The sequence below is a fragment of the Arachis ipaensis genome, chromosome B09 (genome assembly GCF_000816755.2).
Source record: "Arachis ipaensis cultivar K30076 chromosome B09, Araip1.1, whole genome shotgun sequence".
Taxonomy (NCBI): Eukaryota; Viridiplantae; Streptophyta; class Magnoliopsida; order Fabales; family Fabaceae; genus Arachis; species Arachis ipaensis.
In genome coordinates this window covers 22,252,527-22,270,734 of record NC_029793.2, presented here as the reverse complement: position 1 = coordinate 22,270,734, position 18,208 = coordinate 22,252,527, and the positions used below count along the sequence as shown (strand labels likewise).

The window sequence follows — 18,208 nt, the reverse complement described above, 5'->3', positions numbered from 1 at the left end:
AATATAATTATGAAAAATTAACAAGAATAATAAAAAAAATAAAAAATAAGTTGTCTCTTGTTAGTGTCTATGTGTCCTCTTGTCAGGATGGACATAAAATACACTAATTTAGTGTCTTTAGACACAATGTCTCTATCCATATCTCATTTGCCAAATACGATTTTGTGTCTTTGTGTCCCTATTTCAGTGTCATGTTCCTGTAGACAAACAAAACCTTAAAATTTGATTAAAAAAAATTAGTTGAAGAAGAAAAAAGAGAAAAACAAGAGGCATAAGAAGAAAAAGAAACTTGATTAGAGTTTATTACAAAAATAATTTGTTCACCTGGTATTTCTTATAAAGTCAAAAATAGGTTTAATTAAAAATTTAAATACTAGACTATATTTACTTAATTAATAGAATTGTATGAATAATAATTAGATCAATTAAATAATAATATTATTCATGATATATGTAGTTACTAAAATTTGTGTGCTCATCTACTTGTAACTTATCAATATATATAAACTACACTGTTTGTAAATAATGGTTTCAAATTTGATATTTACTTTTGTTAATAATTTTGTCAAAATATTTCAATTAATTATATATTTTCTTGTGCTAATAAAATAAAGCAAAGCAAATACCAATTTTCTTTTTTTTTTTTGTAAACATAAAAATAATTTAATTTTAACTCACTGTCAGTATAAAAACAGTTTTACACATACATTCAGATATATAACGTCATATCAACAAAAATAACTTAATTTTACTTTGACTACATGAATGGTCTTTTAAAACAAACAACAAATATGATTAGACTACTGTATAAAATATTTTGCATTATCAATACATCAAAAATAAACTCTATAAAAAGATAAAGGCATAAATAATTATTTTTTACTTAAATTCATGTTTATCACAGACAATTCCAGATTTTATTTTCTTTTACTAATTTTAAGGTTTTGAAATTTAAATCCATCTACTCTATTACCATCATTAAAAGTAGTCCCCACGCTTTTGTACACCTAAAAATTACTTGCCGTAATTTTATTTTCACCTCCTATTACACTATAGTAATTTTTGAAAAGCTGTCGATTGTGTTCAAGATTGGGGAAATTATTTAAAAGTTGTCGACTGTGTTTAAGATGAAGGAACAAAAGGATTGACGGCATTTCAATTGCATGCAAGGGGTAAGTTGCATAAACTACTTCTTGCAAGGACTAATTTGTTGTCTTCATTGTTCTTTCTCGCCGTTTTCTAATTCTTTCATTATATAATTAAGTAGAATTAGAAGTGGTACTTACTGTGTCTGCTGTGGTATGAGTGGCAATTGTAATTGAGTTGAAAAAAGTTGTGTAAGATGTTATTAGTGATGAAGTTAAACTTAAATCATTATCATGAACAGTAAATTAACGATTATTATGAACATCCACTGAATTTAGTCAATTTGATTTAAATTATTCGTCATATTAGCGAGCGATACACGGCTTCTAGTGACATATAAATTGGGGGGAATAATGCATCTTCTTTAGAAATGACAGGTTCAATCAAAACTTGAAGAATGCGTGAATATGAGCGAGATAACTATGGTATTTCTTATTCGAATTACTCTCCCACCATGTTAAAAATTGGATAGCAGGAGCTTATAATGCCCAAATGCATTGCTTGACGACACAAATATTTAAGTGTATAATAAGAGTTTAGTGCCTGAAGCCCTTTTTGTTCCTCTAACGTGAGTCCAAATTTTCTGAAAAGAAACGATTTTTCTTTATTGTAATCAATGATTTAAAATTATAATATGAAAAAATATAAACGAACACAATAAAAATTAAAGATTTCAAATTATAAATTATTTCAACAAAAAATAGTTGATAGTCTATAAAAAAGGATTTAAACAATGTATTAGAATTTTTTGGTTCAAAAAATTTATTTATTTCACCACATTACCCATTTGATTACTTTGTTCAAGGGTTCATAACTGTATTTGTCATTAACAATTACATCTTAACTTTTTATCCCATTAAGTATAATAAATTATAATAACTTTATGTAGATGTCAAATAGAAGGATTCGATGCTAAGATATTAGTTAATCTTTGAGTGTTGTGGGTGATTAGTGACACCATCATGTCTCACTCACATAGGTCAAGGAGGGTGTTGGTAGGTTAGGAGAAGAGAAGATATTGAAAGATGACTCATTCACGTAGGTCAAGTAGGGTGTTGGCAGGTTAGGAGAATAGAAGATGTGAAGGTCATACTGAGATTCTTCCATTCTTACCAAGGATGCAAGATGGTTTAACAGTTAGATTTCCTGCTACAGATTAGAGAGGAGATTAAGGTAGCTATTAGGGTTCATCTTTTCCCATAACGCTACCTTATGACATGGCTTAAAAAATTTCACTCATTACCTCTATTCACTCACCTCCCAAGACTACCTTTCACTACCCGTTTCAGTAGGATTATACCTTACCATTCACACCATTCAAAAAGTGCTTCTGTTGCTTTACTATTTACTACCCAAGACTTGGTTCTCTCCTATCATGGATGCTGATAAGCCAGTGAAGGCTGTGGGAGAACACCAAGATGGATCACCTCCTCCTGCAGTACATCGCTTCTTGCTACTCATTCTCATTTATTTTACACTGTAATGTTGTAGTCATATGATATTAATGTGTGAATCTGTGTTGTTTTCTCAGGATAGTGATGTTTGTGCTGCGTTGAAGGTCCTGAATGAAACCATGGAGGGTCTTACCAAGAATCTGTTCAAGGTTCTTCAGGTAAATCTGTTTGACAAGCCTTGAGTTACATAACCATATTTTGCTTCCGATGTTGGTAGAACTAACTTACCGTAATGATAATATGTTCCTCATAAAAGACTTGGGCACCGAGCAGGTCGGAGCTACTGCCGATGACCTAAAAAGAGCCCTCAGTTTGGTTGACCAATCGCTGAAAATATTCAGATAGAAGGATCGACAACCGAGCAACTCTCACAATTTCGCTTCTGATGTCATCGTTGTTGATGATGATGCTGTTGTCGGTGGCAAGAACATTGCCATTCTGGTTGTAAGACATGAGAAGGAGGTCTATATCCCCGAAAAACTAGCTAACCAATCTGTGGGTGACACCATACTCCCTATGGAACCCTTGCTGCACTCCAGGCTCCTTGGCAACTGGAACGAGGACACCATTATCTTGGGCTATATTATTCATCAAGATCAGACTCGCATGTTCAACACTCCAGCACCGAGGTTCCTCTTCAGGTGCCATAGCATCTGCCCTGGTACAATCCACCTACATCGCTATGCAAATGAGGGGTAAAGTGATGGTAATTATGTTTACCGCATTCTCCATGAACATGTTTTAAACTCATCCCTCGTTCTTAATGTAGAGGTTCCTTTTATTTTCAACTTATCAAGGGTGGGCTTGATGAGAATGCTGGATGTCATGCACCTTCCTTGCTTGGAACACCAAAACCTTCGAAGATTGCAAAGATTGCTCAACGCTCTCTACAAGATATGAAGGGGAGTGGTAAGATGCGCAAGCCAACACGAGAACCACCACTAAAGTTGAGTTGCGCTGCTGTGGGGGTTACATTTTCGCTGATAAGAAGCATTGATTATGGACTATTAGGTGTTTATCTTCCTCCATTATCTGAACCTTAACAGCCCATTCCATGTGTTAACAGTTCATCCGTTCGAACTTCAAGATTACGAGGGCAATTCGGTATAGCCTTGAGGAGGCTCAGGCAACAGCCTATTTATTTGGTGCTTCATTGAGTTCAAATGAGATTCTGATGCCAGGGCATCTTGACTAGTTTCACAAGCCATTTTGAGTAGGTTTTAGGTTAGTTTCATGCATTTTCTTAAGCAATAAGCAAGTATTCAGATGAGTTATGCATTCATGTCTTATTCAATCAAACATTGTGAATTCTAAACATTTTCATGAGAATAGTGCAAGGATTAATGGATGCAATGAATGAGGCATTATCTTGTGATTAGAGTAAGGCTTTGATGCAAATTGTTTGGTTAATTTCAAGCAAGAAGAAGCAGGAGAAGAGCCACGTTAGTGGCCAAGTTAGTGCCACTAACATGGCTAGTAACATGGGCAATTCAAGAGGAGAGGACCGTTAGTGGCAACGTTAATGCCACTAACATAATCGAAGAGTGTGCTCGTTGGTGTCACTAACGTCTTCGAGCCAAGAAATTACACATGACGTTACTCACACTAACGGCCTAACTAACGTGATCACTACCTCAACTAAACTCTTCCAACAAGTTGAGAAAAGCCCAATGAGTTTGTTAACTGCTTCAACTAAGGCCAAGGGCCCACATCCAGATACTTGAAGACTAAATTGAGGATCAGAGAAGTAGTATATATAGGAGTAGTTTTGAACTAAGAGGGGGATTGGAACCTGGAAGGGATCCAGGATTGTAAACACTCATCATTTACTCTTCTCTGTAATTAGTTAGTTTTTAATGCACTTTACATCTTCTTTTCCATTTCCAAAGCTATGATCAACTAAACCCACTTCATTGGGTTAGGGAGCTCTATTGTAATTCAATGGATCAATTGTAGTTCTTATTGTTCCTCTTCTACTTATTCTCTTTGATTTGCTTGAAAGCTTTCGATCTTCATCCAATTGTGCAATTGTCTCGGAAGAGAAACTATTCATACTTGGAATCCCTCAGAACCTTGGAAGAGGAATGAGAGGTTCATGCTAGAAATGCTTTCTCATGTTGGACTAGGTTGGGGGTTGGACAAATATAGTGACATATAATCCTCCCGATGCTTTGATCTAGAAAAACATGTAGTATAATCAGTGATCGTACTTTATCTCTTCCCATGAGCAATTAGATCAAGGAATTGGGCAGATTGAATTGCCAAGAAATTGGGATTCAATCACCTAAGATTGCCAAGAGATCAATGAGTTGCATGGATTGAGGAAGAGATGAGAATGAACTTGATCCAGAGAATCCAACATCTCCTGAACCCAATGAGCTTCCCTATTCTTATCTTCCCATTCTCTATATTCTGTTTACTTTAATGTCATCACCCCCATTCCCATTTAATTTCCTGCAATTTACTTTCTACATTTTACATTCAGCTACTTACCTTTCCGTCATTCACATTTCTTACTATTTACTTTTCTCACCATTTAAATTTCTGTAATATCAACTCAAATCTGTTTGGTTCAACTAGACCATTCCTTTGATTAAAGTTGCTCAACCAATTAATCCCTGTGGGATTCGATCTCACTCTACTGTGAGTTTTTACTTGACGACAAATTCAGTATACTTGCCGAAGGGAGTTTGTAGAGATGAAAATTTCCGCGCATCAGATTCTTTTCAACAGAGGATCTCATACTATGGACCGTGAAGCATTCTCCTGCCTTTTGCCAGGGAATGATCCATCAGACTTTGTCATGGAACTCATGTCTTATAAAACTGCTTGGACACAAGCTCTACTTCATGAATGCACCATTTGGTCCCTCCCAATCATTTTCTTGGTCAATGATTATTCAGTTCAAAACCCAACTAACATTCACATTTTGGACACAAATGATTAAACTTTGTTTTACTCCATCCTTATAGAATTTCATACTAGACCCGGAAATCGACATAGAGCATGTTATCACATATTATGCTGATGATTACTTCCCCAAACCAACTGCTCTAAAATATGTAAGTACACCTCATATGGATTTCATTGATTTTTATGTTTGCATCATGCTGATACGTTTTCACATGATTGTCATGTCTATTTTTCAAATTTATGTTAAAAAATGAAAGATGTGCTGAAACCCTCAAAAGAAAGCCACTACTATCTTATGACAATGGACATCCCAAACGGAACGATATGGCTGTTTGACAGTTTTCCAACACTTAAAACCCATATAGGGAGGGTTCATGTTGCTTCGGATGTGGTTAGTATGACCCCATATATTCTTGCATTGTTAATATGTTGGTTGGATTGTTAATATGTTGACTTATATTCTTGCATGCATGCAAATTTGTTGTGAATGTCATTTTTAATTTTTTTGTGCTGTGGAGTTACTTAGGTAATTAAATTAAATGAGCTAAATGCGATTTAGTTTGGCCTTTTTTTTATGTGATAGTTTTCTTCTAAATATTATGGGCATATTTGGAACGCTTAATGCATTATTTTTGGAAACAAGAATTGGTGTTGCTGTTGGCGAACATTCTGTTTTTGGACCATCCTTCTTGCAACACTTATGTCTTCGAGCCACTGTTTCTTTCATTTTCTGTATTATGGCTCCACTAATTAATTGGATTGTTAATATATTGAATTATATTCTTACATGCATGCAAATTTGTTGTGAATGTCTTGTTTTATTTTTTTTATGCTGTGGAGTTATTTAGGTAATTAAATGAGCTGAATGCGATTTAGTTTGGCCTTTTTTCGGATGCGATAGTTTTCTTCTGAATATTATTGGCATGTTTGGATTGCTTAATGCATTATTTTTGGGAACAAGAATTTGTGTTGCTGTTGGTGAACATTCTGTGTTTTGGGACGATCCTTCTTATAGCACTTATGTCTTCGGGCCACTGTTTCTTTTATTTTCTATATTATCATGTTTTCAATTATTTGGGCTATAGCTAGCTTTACTTGACTCATGTAAATAACATTTTTTCCCTCTTGGCATTACCAAGTGTCTCTATTCTGCCATTATGAGCACATCAACATTTTTCATAGTCCTCTTCTATGCTTTATATGTAGGCAAGGGCACTAGATAAGGTCATGAAGGTCTTGTATCCTAACCTGAATGTTTTAGGCGGTAGACCACCTCTAGTTGAATGACACCCAAACTTTGTCCTTGGGGTTCCAAATATGAACAATTGGTAAGCTATTCTGAGAGTTGCTGACTTTTTGTTAATATTATCTTCATTGAATCATGATCGGCTCTATAATATGATTATCCATGCAACTATTATGACAAACTGTGGATGCTTCTTTGGCTCCAAATGGAGCAGTTGTTTACTCTAAACCCTATTGGACAATGAAAGGTTTTCTTTCCCTTAATTTTTTTGTCTTCGCATTATCTAAGCCTACTAGAGATGGCATAAGTAAATCTAACATTATCTTAATTTGTCACTCACTTTTTCAGAACAATATTGACTGTATAGCTGACAAGATAAGGATGGACACTGCACTTGCATTGGCTACGGAGCACTTCAATGAAATGCGAGATGAATTTTTTCAGTGGTCCTTAGTTGATTGGAATTTTTGAAAGACTGCAAGAGAAATCTTACCATCAGCACCTATGCTTGTTATATGCATGCCCTAGGAACCTACTTATGTCTTAGTATTATGAATGTTTAATATTTTGGTTACTGTCATATAATTAGTAGAAGAATTAATGTTATTAGTGCACTATATGCTAGCATCGTCCATGAACAATATTAGCGCCAAATTAGATGTCCATTTTTTTGTTACCCGAATATAGTTTCAACATCCATGATGGCCATCTAAATTAGCTGAACTATGTCAATGGATCATTAGCATGCAAGTGCACATGTAGTTTTTTTAATTTCTTCCATGTTAGCTATGCATGTCATTGTTGTTGTGAGAACTATTATCAACAACTACTGATGCTAAATATTAATATCTACATGTTATGCTAGTTTATGAGCACATTATGAGACATGCATGATATAATGGATCTAGTCTTATGGCTTATCTAATTATTCAATTCACACAACTGGTTCAAATTATATATTCAAGAATGCTAGAATAGTGGTTTATTATGTTGTCTTTTTCTCTCTATGTAGGGTGTGTGTGGGCATGAGCACTTCATAGAAACTAATGAATGCCTTGAAAATCTTTTAATTATATGAGTTGGACAAATTAGCTAATTAGAGTATGGGGTCTTGTTTGTGTGTTTTGTCTATGTTGCAATTTGTTTGCATACGTGTTTGTTTTTTGTTATCATATTCTGGTGAGTGGTGTTGTTCATTCATTTTGTGGTCTTTAATTCGGATAAATTAATGTACAACATTAATGACAAAAAGCTGCATAAGTAGATGGATGGATAAAACAGTAAACAAAAAAGAATCAACTTAGGGAGTTTATTTTTGTAAGCTGTTTGTGTGTATGTAAGGAGCATAAAGTTGTATTTTAGCTTTTCCTTTTAAAAAATGTTGAATTCTATTGATGTGAAAATTTCATAGTTGGAAGTTGATCGTAAGTTTAATATAATCTTAATTATCATTCGTTAATAATTTGATTAATTTCCCTCATCAGAAAAAAGAACAATCTTAAAAAGAGTTTTTTCCTTTTTCTTTTCTCCAAGAAATTGTGTAAGTTCTTTTTCTTTTTTGACAGCAGAAATTGTGTAAGTTCCAAGGCCTAGCAAAAGAAAATTCTACATAATCGTTGGGTATCCTTTATAATGAAATCTCAAACAAATAGGCCCACTTGACTACTTTATAGTTAAACTAAAAAAAAAAACTTCATTTGACCCAAACTCATTAACAAAAAAGTTCAACGTATATCATTAAAATGTCCAAAAAAATATTGGAAACCTTCTTTGTTATCAGAGCCAGGTTTCAATCCTGTTAAAATGACACACACAAATTACCATCAACATTAACAAAGTGAAGTTGTATAGTTCATTTTTCATAGAATAAACCCAAATAAATATTAAGATAGGTATCAAGTATATCAGCACATTAGCACATTACCAACAAAGTAAGCATGGACAATAACATCATAATGGGAATATCAAATACGTAATATTACACTTCTCTAGAGCTAGTCTCAGAATTCTCTTGTGGTGATCTAGGTACCATGGACAGTGATGCGTGAGCATCTTATACCCTTTTTCCTAGCATTTTCTAGTTGTTTTTAGTTATATTTGATTAGGTTTTACTACGTTTTAGTAAAAAATTCATCTTTGGATACTACTTTGAGTTTTTGTGTTATTTTTATGATTTTAGGTAAATTTTGGGCGAATTTGGCAGAGTCTTGTGCAAAGACGAAGAAAGGATAGCAGATGCTGTCAATTCTGACCTCGTTGCATTCCAACGAGCATAACTTGAGCTACACAGATCCAATTGAAACGATCTCAATGGCGTTAGAAAGCTAACTTTCAGAGCTTTCTAATGATATATGATAGTTTATACTTCTTTTCCAGAATCACTGCCAAATCTAACGCTAAACGTCCAAACCTGGCGTTTAGCGCCCAAAGAGGAGCAAGCCCAGCGTTGAACGCCCAAAACTGGCGTTCAACGCCAGCCAGGGAGTAAGGACCAACACACTCTGCCTCCCTATGGGCGTTCAATTCCCAGATTGGCGCTGAATGCCAGGCAGAACCGAAGCAATCACCAAAGTGGGTCCCAAAGTGGATTTTAGCACTCCTTGACTTATCTTATCTTATTCTTGTAACTTTTAAATTTCAATTAACATCTTTTAGGTTTAGATTTTATTATTTAAAGAGGAGATCACTTAGGTTTATAGGCATTCAGATCCAAGCAGATCTTCTTTACATTTATTTTGTTTTCTCTGTAAAGTATGAGTAACTAAACCTCTTGGTTAAAGGTTAGGAGCTCTGCTTATTTCTATGGATTAATATTATTACTCTTCTATTTTAATTAATGTTTGATTCCATTCTAAGGTGTTATTTTCATTCTTAATTTTATGAATCTGGGGTGGAACAACAGTATGACCCCTTATTCTACATGAGCACTTGTGATTTTCGACAGAGCTATCTCGCTTGGGCTACAGCTTGAAAACACTCCTCCCAAACTGAGGGTTACCTGCGGCTGATTGGGATATATGACATGAAATCTTGTTAGCTTTGGGTAATTAAGATTTCTGTGGTGCTAAACTAAATTTCTGAACTTTACCCTCTTATATGAAAGAATTGACTTTGTCTGTGGCATTTTAGTAAGATTTGGGGAGATTAACTCGCTAAGACATTAGGCTTTAATCACTCATGGTTTGCCATAGAATGAATCATTCATTGTTAAAATAGTTAGTAAGAAGTATTAATCCGGAAAGATAAACATCTCTGAGACCTTAACTGTTTTCTCATTATTGTTTTACACCAGTTCCTTACTGCTTTCTTTATTATTTTGCTTTATGCGAATTCAACAACAACAACTCTTTTTCTATTTACCTAACTAAGTCTTATAAGACAACTACTGCTTGCTCAATTCAACAATCCTCGTGGAATCGATCCTCACTCACCTGAGATATTACTTGGACGACCCGGTGCACTTGCTGGTAAAGTTGTGCGAGTTCTAATTTCGCGCACCAGACAGCCGTTTGACAGGGGGCTGCTTGTTTACTATAGTCCTCTGGCAGCAATCCTGTAAATGCACACCAAAATTGGGAAAACAAAAAACTCAACTTCAGTCCAATAATATGATGTTTTTCTCAATTCAAGACATCATACCAAGGTCAGGGAAAGACTTTCTAAGCAATTCAATGAATAAGCTAAAGAGAAGTTACAAAAGTACGGAAGTGACAGAGAATTCAGCCTTCTTTTGAACTGTCTGCTCTATCTAATACTGAACTAGATGCCGCAAAATCCCCAACTCTATCTGTACTCTTACACATATAACTAATAACCACACCCCAACCCACATTTTTTTTAACTAACACCACAACAAATACTAATTATCCAAAGCACGCAATGAAATTCAGAAAACAATGAAACAATAATACAACATAACTTAATACCTCTTCACACTCATTTAGAAGCTCAGACCATCGTATTCCATCTGTTGCGAAGCCTCAACTTCTTGTGATTCGTCCATGTTGTACGATGATCCCATGGCATGTAATTCATCTGTGGTGTCGTCACCATTCTGTCGACACATCTACGAGCATTATGGCCAGCTTTGTCACACTTTCTGCATCGTTGGACACGCCGATACCTCCCACGAGTAGTCACAACATGACGACCACACCCTTTATGCCTGGCTCTCGGAGGACCATGTATGGACGCATCATCGCCCCCGCCTTCGGCAGTGGTGGCCAACCTTTTCTGGATCTTTTCTCTTAACGCTTCTTGTTCATTAGCTATTTTGGTCTTCACCTCGAAGTAATCATCAAAGTAACTACAAGAAAGCTTGACTAGTTCTCTATAGTCATCGAGCATTGCCGTATGCATACTCATATAGGCTGCATCAGGAATCTCTCCACTAAAAACATGGTTATTTATCGGCGGTTGTTTTGCCTTCTTTGTCCAATGACCTAGTATAAGACTATCTGGAATAACAACTATGTTAAGTCTAACAAGCACACCAACTATGTGCATACAGGGGATTCCAAAGGATTTTATGCGCAAGCAAGAATATCTAAATTCATCATCCATCTCTCCCTAAGAAACGTTCCATGATCTACCTTGGCAATACATGGCCACCTCAAACAATGTACACGTGCTTGTCTTCTTCGAAGAAACTACTATGACATTGCTAGCTAGTAATAACACCTCCCGAAAATAAGACATAGACCTCTTGTGTATACTATTGCTACAAACCGCTCTAACTCCTCCAATCTTGTTTTCACAACCGGATCTCCATAAGCAGATTTGTAATCAGCAACCACTACTCTCCTACGCATGAATTCTAAATATTGTTGGAAATGCTCAATAAATTCCCTAAACTTGTAGCCGTTGTATATAAACTTCCCTATCTGCATATTCAGTGCCTCACACCTTGATGTTATCTTAAGCCCAGCAAAGAACTTACCCCTAATGTGGACATTCGACCACATATGTTTCTTCTCATACATATCATTGACCCATGAATTTTATTGCAATCCAAATTCTTCAAATGCATCATTCCAAAAATCTTCAAAGTCATCGACCTCCAAATCCCCCATTAAACAAAGACGAAACTTGGTCAAAAACTGTGGAATACCTACTCGATTGATCGTATTGCGTAGCAAGTGCTAGCTGCACAACCTATGATGCGCTTCTGGAAATACAACTTTATTTGCACTCTTCGTGGCTTGATCACCTGAAGAACTGAAGATTGATGGTTTAGAGGTTATAGTAAACTCTCGTTGCAAGTATAGTTACTAAATCAAGCAATCAACCTTTCTTACAAAAGTTTTGGTTGTCACAAGTAACAAACCCTTTTAAAATTGATAACCGAGTATTTAAACCTCGGGTTGTCTTCTCAAGGAATTACAGGGAAGTATGTTCTTATTATTGGTTATGAGTCTTGTAAATTGGGAGTTTTGAAAGTAATGAACCAGTATGTTAAATGATAAGAAAAATAAAATAATAATAATAAAATAAACTCTTGGCAAGGTATAAGAACTGGAAGTCCTATCTTAGTTATCTTTATCAATTGTAATGAGAATTGAATTTTTTTCTCCCACTTTGTTAACCTCTAACTATGAAGGTAAGTTAAGTGGATGAATTAATTTTTGATTCCTCAGGTCCTAGTCTTTCCTTGGGAAAGGCTAGAGTTATTGGAACTCGAATTAATTTTTGAAGAATTCTAATTTTCAATCAACAATGAGTTTGATAACTCATGAATTACCAATTACTTAACCAAGACCAAAAAGAAAAAAGTAAATTTACTCGAATAAAAATGTCTTCAGATTGGAAGCAACAGTAACATAAATAAAAGAAAGCAATCATAAACTGAAATACCTCAAATAACATTAATTAAGAGAATCATATATAACATGGAAGAGTTCATAAATTAATTTGAGAAAATAATTAAAAGGAACATTGAACCTGTGATGAAGAAGAAATAATCCTAAATCCTAAAACTAAATCCTAAGAGAGAGGAGAGAACCTCTCTCTCTAAAAACTACATCTAATCCTAAAATTATGAATATGAAAGCTTGTCCTCATGAATGGATGGATTCCCCCACTTTATAGCCTCTATCTGTATTTTCTGGGCCGCAAACTGGGTCGGAAACAGCCTAGAAATCGCTGGAGAAAAAAGCTGTCACGCTGATTTTCGTCACTGCGACGCGTCCGCATGAAGCACGCGTTCACGTCGCCTAGCGTTAGGGAAACTATGGCATATTATATATTAAATTGAAGCCCCGGACGTTGGCTTTTCAACGCAACTAGAACCGCATCGTTTGGACCTCTATGGCTAAAGTTATAGCCGTTTGAGTGCGAATAGGTCAGGCTGGACAACTTAACAATTTCTCCAACTTCTTGTATTCCTTCCACTTTTGCATGCTTCATTTCCATCCTCTGAGCCATTCCTGCCCTGTAATCTCTGAAATCACTTAACACACATATCAAGGCATCTAATGGTAATAAGAGAGGATTTAAACATAGGGAACTTAAGGCCAAAGAAGCATGTTTTCAATCAAAGCACATAATTAGGAAGGCAAATGTAAAACCATGCGAATAGTATGAATAAGTGGGTAAAGAGTTGATAAAAACCACTCAATTTAGCACAAGATAAACCATGAAATAGTGGTTTATCATCACCATCGGTAATAACGGACTTAGGAGCCTTTCCTTTCATGGCCTCTAGAAATGCCCGAAACAACCACATATAGCTTTCCTCCCCTTCCTTCGAGAGAACTGCGCATCCAAACACAACAGTACGCATATGGTGATCCACTCCAGAGAATACCACAAGAGGACATTTGTACTTATTCCTCCTATGCGTCACATCAAACCCCATAAGATCTCTGAAAACACTGAAACCATACTGACTTGTGCCATCACACCAAAATATATTATGCAGCCTCCCCTATTCATCCAACGAATAATTCCAAAACATACAGGGGTCACGACTCTTCAACATTTGTAAATACTTTAGTGCATTATCTGTGTCGCTGGCTCCAGCTCTTCTTTGCTTCTCAATTGCATTATAGATGTCTTTCACCTCAAAACCAACCATCATAAATCCACCACTTTGGTTTGTGAAAGCCTAAAATATTGTCGGAACTCGAAGGCCAGAGCTTCTCATTGTATTAATCTAGTGTAAATCCCCCATTTTTATTGTCCGGTGAGACTGCATCATTCCCCTAAACCTTGCCTCTAACATGTCATGGTTATGTTCATCGGAGAAGAACTCCATGTACCATCGCCTGTTCCTCAAGTCAACATGGACTTTTATTAGTGCATTACACCCGCATTGCGTTACTGGTCTAGGATCCATCTTCTATCAGTTTTATAACATGCTTTACATCTTTTTCACCTTATCGCGAGCACACAAAAATTTGCCATATAATGTCTCCCTCAGATCCTGCCTTCTTGCAGTGCCCTACCTCCATCAAGAACGATGACATCTCTTTGATCGTTGACTGACTAGTACCAATCGGAACGGATTCCGTCTCTGCAACAAAGGTCTCATTTGTTATCGGGTCCTCTTCCACCTGAAACAATCCATTACTATAATAATACATAATTGATGCCAAGAGGTTGTCCTAAAAAATACTCTTTCTTCAATTTCCATCAAATTTACAATAATATGCTTACTTCTGGAATGACATTCTCCTGAAAATTAGATGAAACCTCCTCGGTCCCCTCTGTTGTTATTCGCCAAATCCCAAACCGCTAAGAACTATCTTCTTGGTTGTTCGATATTATCAAATTGGAAATGAAAAAACCCAAGGATAAGAAAACAAAGACAAGACAATATAAATTGATCTAAACAATCTTATGCCTTATCAATCCTATTTTTTTTTATAGAAGGAATGGAGAAGGCGTTGGAGCCATCATCACAAATCACAAGTGGTTATGTTACTTAACACTATCTACCAAACAAATATCACTTATCAACTATGAATAAAATAGGTATAAAGCTTTATTTTAATACAAATTCACAATTACAAATAAAATAATATATTACTATGGTTGGATATCATTAGTTCATTACTCAATAATGTGCTGCATTTAAATTAAGAGTTTTAGATATGTCTCATAATGAATTATTTACATGTTACTAGGCAAGTTTAATTTGTCCAGGGACATACAAAGTCAAAATCCTATTTTTTCATTCATTCTTTCTTTTCCTTTGATTTTCCTTCATTGCAAGTAAGGAGCATTGTTTGGATTCGAAATTCACTTATCAAAACTACTTAAGAAACTCATGATTTTGTCAAATGCCAAAAGCATACTCAGAAGCTTTAGCTAAAATACGGTAAACAAAAAGCCAATACAAATTTCAAACATTTGAAAGAAAATTTAAGAAAGTGAGACTTAAATTTCATTTCTCATCATAATCCATCATAACTTTTCTAACTATTATTTAAATTATTTCTACTTATAGCTAATTACTCTACTAATGATGCTACGACCAAATTATACATGTTTCATACCTAAACTTCAATAATTAAACTCAAACTTATAAAAGTTTATTTGTAGAATCATAAATTTGATCGATTTTCAATCTAAACTTGTATAGTTGAGAGTTTTTATAACTTCTGTATGAGATTACCTCAATTAAAAAAATTTTTGTGGGCACCAATGAAGGCAAGAAGTTTGTGCCATGAAGACTTCTTATGAACTAAATGTGTTGCCTCAACACTTTGTCCCGAGAGCCCAAGTGTAACGGTATAGTGCCTTGCATGCCTCCTACTTGAACCCCCATGTCTCCTTCACTATTTGAACACACTAACAAAGAAATAAAATTACAAACAGTTGTTGATCAAAATGCAAAAAGAAAAAAGCTGCCAACTTTGAGGGTATTCAACATCATAAAAAAAAAGAACGAAAACCGAATTTATAAAAATTAGCGAAAAATAAAAGATGTGTATTGATAAAATATGAGGATACTAATTGCTTGTGTTGGAGAGTAGCATGAACAATTTCTTTACCTCATCATCATTAAAAACTTGAAACATCCTTGAAATTTTTATATTTAAAACTTTGGCAAACAAAAATATAAAATTAAGTTAGGACAAAATTTTTTAAAAGGATATTTAACCAATTCTCTTTATGCAAATATTTCATATATTCTTAGAAAAATTTTCACTTATAACAGAAAGTACAATCCCTTTCTTCTTCCCCTTTTCATCATTAACTTACTTGCAATTTTTTCTTGTCAGCCCTCAACTCCTATTCTCCAATTTCATAAAATAAATCGAAAGATTCATAGGAGTTTATGAATTATTGTTCATGACCCAGAAATAATTATTTAACTCCTATTCTACACAATAGGCCTTTGTGGTGCTTCGGAGATGGTTGGACCTAGAGAGGGTGCTGGAGCAGATAGTGGGGTAGGTGCTGGAGTAGGATGTGGCCTCCTAATTGGTTGTTTAGGTCTTGGAGGCCTGAATGTTGATGGAGGTGTAACACGGCTTGACATGTTAGAGTATGTTTGGCAATTACGTTAGGAGGGGGAAAGCACGTTACAGTTTCTTGAAAATTTCAATTTTTGGTTTGACTAATTTTTCTCTCTATAAACACAGAAGTGATTTTGGTCACAAAACCACGTTTATAAGAAGCAACAATTTCTAACTTCTGCATTACACTAACGGACTTTTAGCCATTAGCATTTAATATTTATTTATTTTTTTTTACCAATTTTATCATTTATACATATTATTGTATTATTTATATAATTCTTATTATACAAAAAAAATATGAAGATGAAAAATTTTTAAGATTGTTTTTGTTAATTTTTTGGTGATATTGTATAATTTTATTGTTGTTGTTTTTTGTATATCATGTTTATTATTGTTATCTTTTTATAATAGGAATTATTGATCTCGTTAGGTAGAACAAATTAAATAAAAAAACTAACCATAAATAATAATAATAGTAAAAAATTATAGCATACTAAAAAAGAGTACTAAAAATATACTATATAAAAACATATAAAAAAGTATTAAAAAAATTAAACATGTATAAAAAAATATTATAATTTAATATCATGTCTTTTATAGTAATTATTTATCTAAAAGTAATTTTAACTAATATTATCCAAACAATATTTATTTTATCAAAATCAATTTTAGTATAGAATTACCAAACATAAATTATGTTGATACAAACTTACTTTTGTCCAAAATCAATTCTATAAAATCACTTTTATTCAAATTCTAATTTGACAAACCACAATCCAAACACATTCTTAGTTGTCTGCTCTTAATACAATACAAAATAACAAAATCATTAAACTTTTTTATTCCCAACTAAACAGTTTATCTGACACATAGATTCCTGAATAAAAAATTTATTAAACAAAATGAGTCCCTACAAATTAAAACGTTAAAGATTAACAGAATAATTAATTTTAGTTAAAAACTAAATTTTTATTTTAAAATGGAAAAGTTTAGGAGGCCAGTAAAGCAGCAATTTTGTTAAATTCTGACCAGTAACTAGTAAAAAAAGTGAGTCATTAGATAAAATTTCACACCATTAAAACCATTATTAATGACTACTTAATAACTACAAATCACAAAAGTTACTACCTCTAGCATTTCTCTTTTAAAATTCCTTAGGAACGAATTTGGATAAATGCTCTAATTTTTTTGTTTTGACCAAGAAGACCACTTCCAATAGCACCGTCCTTTCACCCAATTGCCACCAAACTCACTCCCTCTTTTCCAAACAACACAACCATCTCAGCAATCTCCCAAAACCATTTTCAATATTTCATCGGAACGAGAACACCCTCTCCTCACATCCACCACCACCAAACTCTTCCTCTGTTTCTCATGGCTCTCTCCTCTCTCTTCTCCCTAAAATCCCTCGCCGTCCTGGTGGTCCTGATGGCCATTCCCTTAGGCATCATCGTATCCCTCGAACGAGCCCAACCGTCAACCCACGTGTACAACTACCACGGCACTGGAGGGTGGCTGAGGGAGTGCGCCAAGTGGGACCCAACTAATCGTCGCTTCATCGTCTCATTCTTCGAAGGCGGTGTAGGCGAGGTTCGGGTGCCGGAAGAGGCGGAGAAGGAGGTTCTGTTGGAGGAGGTGACAACGGTGATGGAAGTGAATTTGGCCGGAAACTCGTCCCTTGGAATCTCGGTCGACACGCAGAGGAACCGGGTTCTCGTTGTTCACGCCGATGTGTTTGGAAACCGGTATAGTGCACTTTCCGCATATGATTTGTCCACGTGGCAGAGGCTCTTTCTTACGCAACTCAGCGGTCCAAGTAAGCTCTTCTTTTCTCTGTTCAACTGCTTCGTGTATTCGACATTCGCACTACCTTCCGTATCGTAATAGCATACGTAGTTCATTTAAAATGTTTCTGTCCTTTCTTTTTATGAAAAAAAAAAAGTATTTATTTAATTATCATATTTAAAATTTAGTTCTCGAAA

General features: G+C 34.9%; 1 protein-coding gene across 1 annotated transcript in view; it reads left to right on the top strand.

Moving 5' to 3' along the window:
• LOC107618802 overlaps window positions 17,419-18,208 on the top strand; it is a 3,869-nt gene continuing 3,079 nt past the window's right edge. The window contains exon 1 of the mRNA XM_016320965.2: window positions 17,419-18,042. Coding sequence (XP_016176451.1) covers window positions 17,601-18,042 — 442 coding nt within the window. The 5' untranslated portion in view covers window positions 17,419-17,600. The remainder of the gene's footprint in view (window positions 18,043-18,208) is intronic.